At 42.1% G+C, this 14,359-nt stretch overlaps 1 protein-coding gene across 2 annotated transcripts; it reads right to left on the reverse strand.

Moving 5' to 3' along the window:
• Positions 1 to 305: 305 nt before the first annotated feature.
• CYP24A1 (cytochrome P450 family 24 subfamily A member 1) lies at positions 306 to 13,232 on the reverse strand. 2 transcript variants are annotated; one of them, XM_080405245.1, is made up of 12 exons: positions 9,412 to 13,232; positions 9,117 to 9,307; positions 8,664 to 8,757; positions 7,863 to 7,959; positions 6,532 to 6,623; positions 5,632 to 5,743; positions 4,103 to 4,248; positions 3,632 to 3,798; positions 3,349 to 3,427; positions 2,730 to 2,924; positions 2,510 to 2,621; positions 306 to 1,670 (listed from the first exon to the last, which is right to left on the reverse strand). In XM_080405245.1, the coding sequence occupies exons 1-11, from the start codon at positions 9,631 to 9,633 to the stop codon at positions 2,511 to 2,513; spliced, it is 1,506 nt and encodes a 501-aa protein (XP_080261371.1). In that variant the 5' UTR covers positions 9,634 to 13,232; the 3' UTR covers positions 306 to 1,670; position 2,510. The 2 variants fall into 2 exon arrangements, with proteins under 2 accessions (XP_080261371.1, XP_080261372.1); XM_080405246.1 differs by having other exon boundaries at positions 306 to 1,677.
• Between the last annotated feature and the right edge of the window lie 1,127 nt (positions 13,233 to 14,359).

Raw genomic sequence — 14,359 nt, forward strand, 5'->3', positions numbered from 1 at the left:
CCTGGACTTGCTAACCTGGGATCTGCCTGGCTGCGGCAGCGCCCACCGTGCCCTCCCACCAGGAGCTGGGCTTTGTGAACTAGTGTGTCATTACAGCACAACCAAGCATTTTGGGGGTAGCATAAAGCAGAAGGTTTTCACTGTTGAATTAAAGTAACTTGATTTTGTAGAATTTCAAGTTCAAGCCCGTTGAGGCTATTAAGCAGAGGGATGGGAGTATCACAGCAACATTTTGCAAGAAGTTACGATGAATGACAAGATTTTTGTAATGCTACAGAGACTTTATAATAAACTATGAAAAACTGTTTATAGAAAAAAAATAGAAATCTTTATTTTATTACAAAATTGACTATTATCAAACTGACTAGAAAGATGCAGATAATGCACAAATTGCTTTACACATTGTAATATGGCTACATTTACATGTCTTGAGTATAACAGCAAAGAAAAACAAACAAAAAAACCTGCAGGAAACAGACCAAGAAATGCTAAGAACTTGTATCATTTCAGAATGTAAAAAAATAAAAGTAACCATTCATGATTATGTATTTAAACCTGTACTTGAAACTGTATTATGGGAAAAATACACTAGTGACCATAACAGCTAACATACAGTATTACATGCAGGGTAGTGACAACTTTAGACACAGAAACTGCAATCTCCACAAGAAATAGACCTATTTGAAATGTTTAGGATCCTTATTTCCTGTGGTTCTTTGAAACATACATTCTGTATTTCTCATCTGATGAAGTAACTATCCTGTTAGGATAATCATCATTTAATAGTGACAGAACCCATAGGATTCCAGTGATTCCATTTATGGATAAGGCCTTTCATGCAATAAAAGACCGCTAAGGTTTTACAATGAAGGTGCGATAAAATGGCTTGTGTAGGAGTTGGAGGCATGAGACTCTGGGTATGAGCAGAGTATGTGGCAGGCACAGTACTGCACCATTTCAAACTGAAGCACTGTGCAAGCATAAGGAATAAATCCTGATGTATACATACCTTTTCCCTTATTTCCCTTTTGTTAAGGAAGTGAATAATATTAGGGAAAGTAAACTTTTTAAATTATCCTAATTTTTAAGCCCTGTTGCTAGCCTTATTACAGGCTGCTATCTTACTTCTCGGTTTAATTCATGATGTTGATAATTTGATAAGTGAGTTTCTTTTCCCTGAAGTGACTTCCCAAAGCTCTTCAACTCTGAGCTAACATGGCCAGTTCAGATGTGACAGTTGTTCCCCCAGGTGTCCTATATGACACCCACAAACTGGAAACCAGCTCTTTCCAAGCTAGCCTGTTGAACAGCTTGAGGCTATAATAATTTCAGTGTACACCAACAAGAACTGTATGTACATAACACGCCACAGCTCATTATCAAGCTCTATCCTGTACAGTCCTCCAGCTGCATTAAATCAGTGTATTTGCATAGGTATATGAACGTGAATGGTATTTTTCTATCCCTTTAACATTACTAAGTCCAGCTAAACTAACTAACCACATTTTCCCAATAAAACAGTATGGAAGATTTCCTTGGTACTTCTTCTGGCTCAGCAATTGTTCAAGGGACAGGTGTTGCCATTTATCCGCTGGTTACCATAGGCTTTGACTTTCCCAGTCGATGTATATTTTTTCCAAGGAGGCAGCAGCAGGTTTGTCATTTATTTTCTGCAAGCTGGATTAAAGAGAAAAAGAATCCATATAATGATTATTTAAAAGCAAATAGCACTGACTAAATTTCAGTTAAAGGAGTTACTACCCTTACTCAGATTATATTGGGTGATTTTTTTACTGTGATGTTGGCCAGCAAAAAAATATCTCCCACTGTATTTAAATGTCACTTGACTTCTAACTTGAGGACTTAGTTCTAGGTCAAATAACCAGTTTTCCAATTTAGATTCTTCTACAAATAAGCTTTTTTTGTTAGCTTATTTTTATAAACCTGGGAGCAAAGAAAATCTTACATTCATTTTTTTTGAACCAAAAATGTATAGTAAGTTGCAGCATTGCATGAGTATTTACAAATAGATAGTTCTTTTCTTTGTCCTTCTGCCTAAAACTGAGTTTTCTTATCTAAACTCTGTAGTGCTGGTGTACTGGTCCTTCATTAAGGCATTTTCTTTTTAATCTGTACAGTGATGTCTTTCAGGAAGTATCTTCTAGAAATGCAGTGGAGAAGTTATAATAAAATAATGGCTACTATTTTCTCCAACAGTATATATATTTTGATTTCCCCATTTCTGGTCCGCATCATACCCAGAAGACACCTCTCTTGGAGTTTAAAACTAGACAGCTAACTTCATAGCCATAAGCTGCACAAAACTTTTCTTAGTACATGGAGTCTTTTCTGTTAAAAGTAATCAAACATGATGGCACTTAATAAATCTCACATTGTGAGAATAAAGCTTAGAAAAGCACCTGTTCCTTTACACTCACAGTTTTATGAAAATTTCTAAATGAGGTTCAAAGAAAAATCTCATGTACTCGGGAGAACCTTCCTCACGTACCTTATCGTCTGTGAAATGCGATGGGAAGCTCCCGACTAGGAATCAGTATTCCCGAATGGAGTGTTTCTACTGGTTTGTTGTCAGTTGCTACAATTTGGTATTTGCGAATGAGCTGAAACACAAACATTTCAGTCAGTATGCTTTAGCTACTAGATCTTCTGATTAGGTTACGTGGTGAACAACCAGGCACTGTGTACAGAATGCCTTTTAGAGTATTTACCCAGCAAAGGGCCAAGTGAAGCTGCAGCTCTGCTATGCGGCGTCCGATGCACATCCTCTTCCCAATGCCAAAAGGAACATGAGAAAATGGATTTATTAAGTCCTTCTGAAACCAGCGCTCTGGTTTAAACTGAGTCCAGCCATTAAAGTACTCTTCATTGCAACCCAGGGCATGGCTATTTATCATTAGTACGGTCTATAATCAAAGCAAGGGAGAGAGTCTCATTACAAATTGGCTTAGAGCTACCAAGTGAATCAGCTTGTTAATGGAAAAAAATAATGCAACCATAAAGGCGAGGCAGTTTCCTCAGAAGATGTCATGTAATTCTCTGAAGATTAATTCAATTACAGAAAAGGTCATCGTTGCTTCCAAAAATCATGGGAAAGTTTGAAAAACATTTTTGAAATAGCACACCAAAATATTTTTGTCTAAAACCAACAGCAGTGCAGGCAGGTATGGTTTTCAGTTTACGGGAATTCCTGGCGTGAATTCCTCATTCCTTATCCTGGGACTAGTCGTTTGGCAGTCATTTTGAGACTAAAATATGACCAGCTTCAGTGGTTTACAGGACAGTTAATCAATGACAAAATGTTGTGGTAAGCTAAATTAATTGACTTACCCCTTTGGGCAATACGTAATCTCCCAGAACCATTTCTGTGTGGATGGTGCGAGTGGTAAATGGCACTGATGGTGTTAATCTACAGTGAAAGAAACAAAATGGGTTAAATTTCCAGCGTTTTTTCTTCCTGCATCTATCATAGAATTTTCAGTATATATTTTATTCACCTTGGTGTTTAAGGTGAATAAAATATATACTAGAAAATTCTTTCTCCCTAGTACATCTACCTGGTAAAAAACCTTTTTGTTCATGTTGCTTTTTGCAAATTATTTGAGAATTTTACCTCATAGATTCTTTCAGACATGCTTTTACGTAAGGCATATTCGTCAAGTTCTCAGCACTTGGACTCTCATTAGCAGCCAAAACACTCTGTATTTCCTGGTAAAGCTTCTGCTGAACATGTGGATTGCGCGAAATGTTATACAAAGCCCACAGTAAACTGTTGGCTGTCTGAAACAAACCAAAAAGAAACACAAGACCTCCACTTGGTGACAGAAACAAGAAGTCGCCAGAAGTTCAAAGCAATATTTACAGCTGGTCCCTGCCTTATATTTTGTAAGCCTAAGGGATTATGAGCCATCCCAATTGCTCTCTAGCAGTAACAAACAAAAGAAAGAATCTAGTGATTACAGGTAAAAATCCATTTGCACTTAGGCCACCGAAGCAGCTAGAGGGTTAGCTTACTCGGGTGTGGAAGAAAGCAGGGAGCTGGAAGGATGCTAATTTTCACAAGCTCTTGGAAAGTCAGGTTTACCGTTTCAACTCCTGCAATCTGGAGCTCTGCGATGGCAGCGTACAGCTCCTTCCTGGAAAGTTGTCCTCCAGCATAGATGTCACACAGGAAATCCTCCTGAGGGTTTGCAGAGTGTTTTTCCAGCCGACAGTCAATTGAGTGCTTGGCTGAGGAGGGAGGAGCAAGAGGTAATTAATGGTTGGACTTGATGATCTCAAAGGTCTTTTCCAACCTAAATGATTCTATGAAAAATGCTATAAAAAAAGCAAAAGTATGTCTCACATGTAGGATTTTGAAAGAAGATACCAAATTGTGCTCTTTTTTCAAGCAATGAGAATGATACTGAATAAATAATAGTATTTTTACTTAGACAAAAAAACTCAGTCACAGAAATCACTTCTGAACAGAAGGAGCTCCTGCAAACCATTAGGAATCTGCTTTCTTAAATTAGGAAAGGAAATCAGTGATGTGTTGAGTGAAATATTTAGCAAACAGAAATACAAGTGTATAAAATTTATTAGCTTGGATTTTCAAAGGGGATCAAAGTGCTAAAAAATCAAAGAAACTTAGCACCCAGACTCCCTGAGGGGAAATTTAAGCCTTTGATTTACTGGGAGAAGGCAAAAATAGATGCCAAATTTCTACATGCTGTTTTTTGTATATATGTATATTTAATAAAGAGGACTAGATTTTGCCCACCCTTTCTCATGAATATCCCAATTGTCAAGACCAGTTCCTAGTAAGGAGCTATTCATGTCAAGTGAAGGTGTCAAACTGGCTTTTCTGAACAAAACTGTTTTAAAACATCTTTCCTAAAACCTGTAACTTAAGCAGCAATAAAATAAATGCACATGTGGCTGGCATAACCAAAAGTCCTGAAGTATCAAGTACTCAAATGCCTAAGAGAAATATATCATTCAGCACTACAATTATCCAAGTGCCAAAACCTTTCTCAGTCTTTAGCTAGTCCTGTCACTGTCTAGCAAGGCACTGAAAAATATAAACTTAACTTCATACCCGGAGTTAGTTTTTGTAACCTTGAAGGCCAATTCATCTTAAATAGACAGAAAATGTTGTCAAAAAGCCAAACTGTACCTTATGATTTAAATTGCTTCTGTTTTTAAGACTTACGACTATATTCCAGGTTATTCAGAAAACCTATAATTTCTTTTTTATTCTTGTTTCTCAAGAAAACAACTCCGAGGTCCCCTTTCTCACTTGTATACCCTGCCTTTAAAGAGATTACACACTTTCTGGCTATTTACTTTTATGACAGGTTAAAGTGGACTCATGACATTGCTGGGTCCAAAATTCCTACGGCTTCCCTGGGGGTTGGGTACGGCCCCACAACCAGACCTAAGTGTTAGCCGCAAGGAAACAGAGCTCCCGTGCTTGGAATAGGTTTGTGGTTAGCTGCAGCAAAGGGCTCTCAATCTGTGCTGAAGGCAGCAATTAACAGCAGTGTAGGGCAGTAGCAAGTATGAAGAAAGTTAATTCCATGAAGTAGGAAACAGAGACATAGAGAAAGGAATCGTGTTTAAAACAATAACCTGTTTTAAATATGTCATCCCATGCTTTAGTATGAGCTTGCCAGACTTTTGTGTTCAGACCCTTGTGAAGTTCCACAGGGGTCACCATCATCATTCCAAAAGTAGACATCATCTGTGGTGGAGAAAGAGCTTTTGAAACCTTTCTTTAATCTTATCTACTTACAATCTCTGAAAAAAATTAGACTGTAAAGTAGGAGGCAATTTTCAGGAAGTCAAGATTTTGGCAGATGTTTCATCCTGGGCAGAAAGTATGGGTCTCAACCTACTTCGACCACATCCAGCTAAAAATTAGGGGCATCCAGTGGAGAATAGGAGGTTTCTCCAGTGGGTGATTCATCCTATCTATTTTAGGCACTTGTTTTAGAATGGGACAAGACACCTTTTGGCAGTGCCTCTCTCTCTCCCTTGACGACAGATGGAGCTAAACTGGGCTAGGCTAGATGCCCATCTTTCAGGTGGCTAAAATTAGGCAGATATGTATCACCAGAGTCCAAGTTGCAGCAAAATGCACAGGAGGTGTGCCTGCAGGAATGACTAACCTAAAATCCGGCATATTTGCATAATCCCACACAACTCCAGGAGTCCCACCCAACAAACAGCACTGTTGCACAACAGGTGTCTCAGAGGGAAAGTTAACCAACCAACCTGACAACTCTTATTTCCAGGATTACCCAAATGTCTATAGAGCTTTTTTCCCCTACAGATTTAGGCATTTCATAAATGAGACAGTCAGATGTTCAGTACGAGCTCTGCACAGTTAAGTGTCACTTTGAATGCGCAAGGCTGCCAATACACATGTAGTACAGAAGCTTAAGTTTCTTTTTTTAGGTGACCCATTCCCCCTCTCATTAGCAGTAGGCGTGTAAGATCCCTACAGCCCCAATAAAGACACTTCCATACCATTTTTACAGCTTTGATGAAGTTCAAACTTTCTTCTTCAACATCCTGCTGTAGGAGACCAAACCTCTTTCCATACAGCACCAGGCAGATACCTGTTGTTAAGCAGTATTGTCATTAAATGATATAAACAAAAGGGTGCATGGTGTCCACCATTTATTGTCAAGGAATGGCTTGGATTATCCTTCTGAAAAACATTCTATGATACACACCGGTGAGAGCAGCACTTCAAAACACCTTCTGCATGTTTGCCTCAGACCCACATAGCTGTATATCTATCATAGCTGTATATCTATCTAAGGTGCCCTTTGGTAGCAATTTCTTAAAAAATAAGAATCATTGCTGATCCCTTCAGAAGCAGCGGGACCATTCTGCCAAGCAGGGCTGGCATATTAGCTAAATAAGCTGTTAGATAAAGCTATCGAACAGAACTGAGTCACAGGAAAAATGGGCCTGAAAGAGGCCATCTATTCCAGCATCTCCTAGCCCTTTCCACAGCCAGAAACCACTTGCAAACAAACACTGGCAGCAGCATCCCACACTCCACCAGCTTCCACCTCTTTCCACTTGCCTTTTTATTTTTTTTTTTTATGCTGTCGCTTCCTATTTCTCCCTTTCCAAAAGCAGCCATCGTCACTGACAGTGGAAAGAAAAACCACTTTCAGGAACTCAGTGCGCAGGTTGTTGAGATGAGCCAGCCAAGAGCAGACAGGTCTGGCAGAGCTCGTTCAGTTAGGCAGTTACACACTATACCCAGCTACCCCTCCCCTTCAGGAAATCACTGGTGCAGTTTCTTCTGCCTTAAGTCATTCCTGGCAGATGGCTCTTCAGTGTACTCTGAAAGGTTTCTAAAGATGGAGGCTTCTGTTTTGGTAACTCATTCCAGTGTTTCTCAATCCTAATGTAAACATTTTAAACGTGATTTTCCAACCCTTGTCTAAAACGACTACTCCACTGTTATTGGGTCGTTGCATTGATCTTGTGCTGCTGATAATTAACAAATACTGGATGGACAAAACTGGTCATGTACTATCTGATCCCACTCTAGATAAATGCACTTTGATTCCCCCAAGTTTTGAATTTAAAAGTCACTATCATGTTTTAATTTTTTTTAGAAGCCATACAGATAGCCAGAGCCAGACAGAAGCATTTCTATAGCTGCTGATGAATTTTGCGCTTGTACTGATAGTCCCCTGGCTTTTGTGCAAGCCACTTTCCATGATAGGTGGTAGTCTGGAAATACTCAGTCTACACTTTCAACCCTGATTGTACTTTAACTGAACCGCCATGGCAGGTACAAAATGCATACTGTTCCCAGGCAGAAACCAACTTACTTTCAAAGGACCATTTGTTGAATTCTGAATAGACGTCTTCCATTTGCCCATTGTGATTACAAACATCATCTATTCTGTGCATGAAGTCCTCCAGGACCTAAGTGGCAGAGAGGGAAAAGAAGAGAATAAAATTACATTAGCTAATAAAAAACTCAAGTAATTTAGCATTTCAACTATCTTTTAAATAGATAACAACCTCACATAAGAGAGGAATACTTACGTTGCCTGTTCTTTGAAAAGTTTCTATTTCCCCCTGTGTTAAATTATGTTTGGGTTTTACACAACTCGTATTATGCTATTACCGCTTATGGTTCAATGAACTGAGCTTTCCTCCACAGGGACGAAATGCTTCAGTCTGATGCTGGGATAATACTGGGTTTTCCCCAATAAAGAGGATTAAGCTGTTTATTGCAGATGCTCCTCAAAATCAATGAGGAACACAGAAGTTAAAGAAGGATGTGTTCCCTGACAGAAGGAACCTAAGAATGAAGGGGTAAAGGCAAAGAAAACCTGAACGCAAGAAAAGTAAGCAAAAACTCTGTTTGCAGGAGCCCGTATAATCGTGAAATAATCTTATTCTGTGGAGACAATCTAAACTACAGGTTCCTGTGTGGTCTCACATTTGGTCAGACTCTGATAATCAGTTTGTACTTATTATTCTGGGAATGATTTCAGGGTATGAACTCATGGTTGTATCACTGGAGATCAAATCAACAGGTAAACTGGACCATCTGATCTGCTTTTGTTTCCCAGGTTTCCAGTGGACTGGAGATGGAAAAGGAGTTTCCCAAAGCACAGTACCTCATTGATGGTGGTATCCAGTTTCACAACTTCCCGGGGTTTCATTAGTTTCTTTTGAAAGGCACTTCTCACCCTCTGCCAGTCCTTTCCTTCCCTACATTGAATGAAAACCAGTGAGGCTGAAAACAGAGAGGCTAAAAGAAGGAAGAGAGGCGACCCCCCGACCTCGCAGCATGTGAGACGAGGTACGTCGGGCAGCGCCGGGCTCCGGTGCCCCTCCACCGCCCCGACGGGCGCAACGGTGCCGCCGCAGCCGCTGCTGGGCGCAGCGGGGATAACGGGACCGCCGCCCCGCCGGAGCAGAGCCCCGCGGCATCCCCGCAGCATCCCCGGCCGCCCCCCCGCGGCATCCCAGCAGCATCCCCGGCCGCCTCGGAAACAGCCCTCGCCCGCCCACCAAAGGCTGCAACCGCCCCCTCCCCGCAACCCCCGCGTCCTGCGGGTGCCACTCACAGGATCAGCAGCCCGTAGCCCTCATTGCGATAGTCCCGATAGGCTTTCCAGGGCTTGATCTCCAGGCGCTGGGGGCAGGCGCTCTCCCGGCGGTACAGGGCTTCCAGGAGGCAGGGGGCTGCGATGTGCACCGAGTCGAAAGCCCCCAGCTTCATGCGGAATATCTTGCCAAACCTCCTGTGGTACTCAGCCTGGGGGTGCAGAAGAGACACACACACGCCCCCCCTCCGCGGTCAGCGCGCGGCGCTCCCCGGCCCCCCCCGCCGCAGCATCCCCATCCCTCCGCCCGCCTCACCAGCGTCTCGTGCTGCCGCTTGAGCCCCCCCTTCCAGAGCACGTCGGGCAGGCTGCCCATCAGCGGCCAGCGCGGGGGGCCGGGCAGCGCGGCCAGGGGGTGCCCGCGGCTCCGCAGGGCGCGGAGGGAGGAGGCGAGGCGCTGCGCGGGGGCGGCGGGGCCCATGGCGGCGCGGCCGCAGGTGCGGGCGGGGTGCCGGAGGCAGATGCCGCCGCCTGCCATAGCGCCGCGCCGCACGGATGCACGTTTATAGCAGCCGGGAGCCTCGCTGGACTTTCATCGGGGCCAATGGGAGCCCTGGGTGGGGTGAGGTGGGGCCGGCGGCACGGCACGGCCCGGCCCGGGGAAGCCAAGCGCTTCGCCCGACGGTTCGGCCCGGCGCCCCCCCGCGGGGCTGCCCGGGGGCCCGGCGCCCAGCGCGTCAGGTAGCGGCGCCCTGCGCAGGCTGCAGAAAGCCGCTGCTCCCCTCTCCCTTTCTTTCTGCGCTAAATTCGGCTTTTTAGAGGGGTGAGGTGGCCAGGGTGCACCCGCATGGAGTGGGGAGGCAGAGGGGCTGGGGAGGGGGGGGGGGGCTGTGGTGTTCACACCACAACGTACAGGTGGCTGAGGCTTCCCTCACTATTTGCACTTTGAAGTGATGGAATAAAAAATGCAGGGAGCTGAGGAATAACACGTTTTGGCTGGCGGAGTGCTTGTACCCTCTCTGGCTGACTAACCACCTATTTATGAAAAGGGCATGCGAGTGCAGCTCCTGAGAAGGCAAAATTCCCTTCACTGTTAGTGTTGGCAGCCGTGAAATTCTAACAAAAATCAGTTATTGCCATGAGTCTTTTAATCTGGAACTGTGCAATAACCGGCAGAGAGAGCCAAAGGTTTTCAGGCTAAGCGGAGGCCGAAGAGGTGCTACACAGATAAAGCAGCTCAGGTCACCTGGGTGCTGGGTATTGGGTGCTCCGCGGGAGCCTCTCCTTGCAGGGAGAAGTCAGAGAGGCTACAGGTCTTGCTGCAAGACAAAAGCTACCCATAAACCAGAGGATTTCCAGGAAAGACAGGTATGCTACAGCAAGGACTTGATTTTCTCCCATCCCACGTTAGCTTTTTTCATCTTTCCCAAGTTGCGTTTTGTGACTAAGCTCTTAATTCCCTCTAAGCCTCTGACAGTGAGAGGCTAGGTGTGTGAGATAAGGGACAAGCAAAGGGAAAATCAGGAGATGGGTTTGACACGGAACCTGAGATGCATAAAGGCACGTGTCTCAAAGTCAAATTAATAACAATAAAAAGACCAAGGTAGCAGTGATCAATACACAGAAAAATGTACAAAAGCATGACATCTCACTGCAGACTTTTTCTATGATTTTTGTACATCCTTCCCAATCTTGCCCCTCTATTTCAGTGATTTTCTTCTATGGGCTCATGCTCATGCTATGTGGGCCACAAGATCAGAGCACTTTCTGGACAGGCTTTAAAATTGAAGTGGTTCAAAGATTTGCAAACTTTTTTTAGGGAAACACCATAAGAAGTTGATATTCTTGTGGTATGTTTTCTTTGAACCAGTCCTACTGAAAACACATCTTGCTGTCCTTGTAGGGCGAGTGCACTTTGGGCTTCGTTCAATGATAAATTCTTCTGGGAAACTAGACAAGAAGAGACAATTTGTGTGCTCTGTGGACACCTGTCTATTTAAGGAATCAAAACGAACTCATTTAAAGGGTCACAGCTTAGTGCCTGTGAAACGATCTCTTTGGAAGAGTCAGGAATAAGCAAGTCAAGACTAAACTGGGCTCAGGTCATATTTTCCATGTTCGTTGCTGCTATGGGGAAGAAACCACCCTTTTAATATGAAATGTTCTCTATTAAGCTGTTTTTAAATTACAGAATGGAAAAGGTTTTAGTTAACTTCCGTGGTCGTGATGTAAGTCTCTGGCAGGGAAGCTAGTATATTTGTAGCTCAGCTAGGCCTGGAGCTGGGAAAGCTAATGATTGCCTCAATTTCTGGTAAAGTGCAGTTCTAAGGGCACTTTCAGCCTTCGCTTCTTCCTTCCCTCCCTTTTAAGACATCTCAAAAACAAGCCTTTAATTTTCAGCAAGATTTTTTCTTGTGACCTTTAGAATGTATCAAGGGTTATCTTAAGAGTAAAGCGACACTAGTTACAGGGCTCCTGAACTGAATATCGGGGCATATCCTCACAGGATATCGCTCCACCGAGGCACCTGTAACAGTGAAGATGTCACCATTGTCCCCCAGATGTCTATCCACAAGACTTCCCAATGTTTTCTAATAATTGTAACAACTAATTGCAACTTTGAGCAAAAAGCCCTCTTCACTTCTATACAATGGCAAGGAGTATTTTTAGGTCAAAGACCAGGAAATACCTAAAAATCAAAACTAAATAGCTTCTGATACATATTTTTCTATGCTTCTCTTTTGCTACTGGAAAAAAAAAAAAAAGGTTTGATTTCTGCAGTCTCAGATGTCAGGAGAGAACGTTGCTTGAAAAATAATCTGCCAGCATGATGCTTCTGTAGAAGACCTGATGGGGACTGATGTAGCGTTACAGAAAGGCTGGATCACAGCATATCTTTTTCATCCCTAAAATATTTAATCAGTACCTGAAATGCAAGTTTTAGAGCTGCTTCCCAAGCAGAAGTAATTGCTAGTTCTACCTCTTGGGAAACAATAGTAACATATTCTTTAGATAAAGCTTGGAAATCCCATCAAGCTAAGAACTCCTCACCAGGATTTAAGAGACCGAGGTGTGCTTGGAAATCTCATTGAAACACAGTGACTGCACTTCCAATAAACGTATCAAAAGCATTGAGCTCAGGCAAAGGGAACTGAGTGTTTTTCACACAGTGCATTTCAAATACATTAAATATTACCAAAATAATTGCTCAGTGGGAAAGAGCTTTGGATTGGTAGTTAATTTTCTTTCTTAATATCTGTAATTCCAGGAGGTTTGTTTTGTGACATATTACACAATTCCTGTCTCCTGACCTCTATTCTATCTCCTTGTCAGAAAAAGCTCCTTGTTATTTTTGCCCTAAAATGCTGTGAAGTCTCCTGCATGTTCTAAAATGTTGCCATGTAAAAGTGCCATAGGGGAATGTGTAGACTGCACAGGGAGAATCTCTGTCACAGGCAAGGTATTTCACAATACTGAGGAAGACAAAATGCAATTCATAAAGTCGAGTGTCAAAACACAAAGTTGTTATTCCAGGTTTTTGCTTGTGTTTGTTTATACACTTCAAGTTCTATGTCTCTTTCCAGCTGAGGATCTTAGGGTTTTGTAAATATTGATGAATTTATCCTCAGCTTAGGAAATGGGAAAGTACAGTGATTCCCATTCTACAGAAGAGAAACTGAAACGTATTAAAAAATTGAGATCTCAAAGTTGTTATGTAGACACGCACTGTAAAATGAAATAAAAAGAAATCTTTATTATGTTTTTACTCAAATGGTAGGTTTTTAACACCAAACTCTTCCTATCTCACTGCAGACTAGATGATTATACTCCTACAAGATGGCAGTAGCAGTGCAGACATAAAGGTCTGCTGAGCAAACTGACACCAAGGTAATCCTTGGAGAGTGATCTAGAAAAACAGAAAGCTGGATGAACAGCTCAAACTCCACCAGCCAAGGAATCTTATACCTGGCCATGACCTGTTTGAGGTATCTACCTCTGCAATAAACATTGCGACATTCAACTACTGAAGGAGTGTCTAAATAAGTAAGTATATGATTCAAGAAAATTAAGACGTTTATTGACTTAAATTAAGCACAAGTAATGTTTACTTAAAAAAAAGGTGGAACCATCTTTTCTGTGAATCTTTTCTGTGTCTAAATAAGTAAGTATATGATTCAAGAAAATTAAGACATTTATTGACTTAAATTAAGCACAAGTAATGTTTACTTAAAAAAAAGGTGGAACCATCTTTTCTGTGAATAAATATTTATTATCTGCTTTACATGAAAAAGGCAATGTTCCATGCATACCTCATTCTTGAGAGAGGTAAAGTTTATAGGGGGATAAGTCAGGGAGAAAGTGGTGAGCATAGACCAAGAAACTGAGGTCCACTACAAGATGTTCTGACAGCTTGGAAATACTCAGGACTTGACTGGCTCTTCCCTTTTCTTCTGATAACTAGAACCACCCTCTGGGCTTTTCAGTTTCTTGTCTCTTCTAGCAATCTTGTCCTCCTTGAGCAGGGAAGGAAGTTGTAGCAAAGGGCTTGTGCATTAGGATGCTGCAAGAATGAGTTTCTGTCCCAGGCTGAATTTTCCTCCTTGGAGAGAACTGACGGAAGTCTAGAAGCTTTCTTCACCTTCCACACAACACTAGTGAAAGAGAGATTAATTTTTAAAAGCAGTAGCATTTAGGAATCTGTCAGAACACTTCATTTTTCAAAGCATATGGTTCAGGTTCAGGAGGTAGGAATTTCACTAGTGGATATTGTATATGCTTCCATGGATATTGTGCCGTGAAGGCGATAACTGGAAGTCCTGGTTTCTCTTTACTGGTCTTCAACACTTCCAGGGGAAAATTGAGGGAATTCGGAGTGAACTAAATTCCTCAAGATGGCTCAGAATCTGGAATCATGATTTATGACTGAGCAACAATTGTGGGTGGATACCTTATACTAAGCTAGTACAGGACATGCTCTGTTGCTTCTCTCAGTCTTGTTTCTCCTAGATTTCCATAACCCATCTTTTTCCAGTTGACACCCATCTTATTCTTCTCTGTTCTGCAACTAGTAACAGGCTTAATGTACAATCTAACTAATTTTACATTTGTCTCAATGAGTAGGGATGTAATTTGGTTATATACTTGCAAAAGAATTATGTACATTTATGACAGTGTAAAAATAAGTGTCAATTTATTGCTGATGTTATCAGCACAACATGATGTGATGCAAAGTAAATCTTAGAGGATACAGAAAGGTATAATGT

This window comes from Falco punctatus (assembly GCF_963210335.1).
Source record: "Falco punctatus genome assembly, chromosome: 10".
NCBI lineage: Eukaryota > Metazoa > Chordata > Aves > Falconiformes > Falconidae > Falco > Falco punctatus.

Excerpts from the sequence above, each read along its gene's own strand:
- CYP24A1 (XM_080405245.1), bottom strand. The coding sequence starts at position 9,633 with ATGGCAGGCGGCGGCATCTGCCTCCGGCACCCCGCCCGCACCTGCGGC. Across the intron at positions 3,799-4,102 it reads AGATTGCAGGAGTTGAAACG|ACAGCCAACAGTTTACTGTG; the intron begins GTAAACCTGACT and ends GGTTTGTTTCAG. Across the intron at positions 3,428-3,631 it reads TGTCTGAAAGAATCTATGAG|ATTAACACCATCAGTGCCAT; the intron begins GTAAAATTCTCA and ends CTTTCACTGTAG.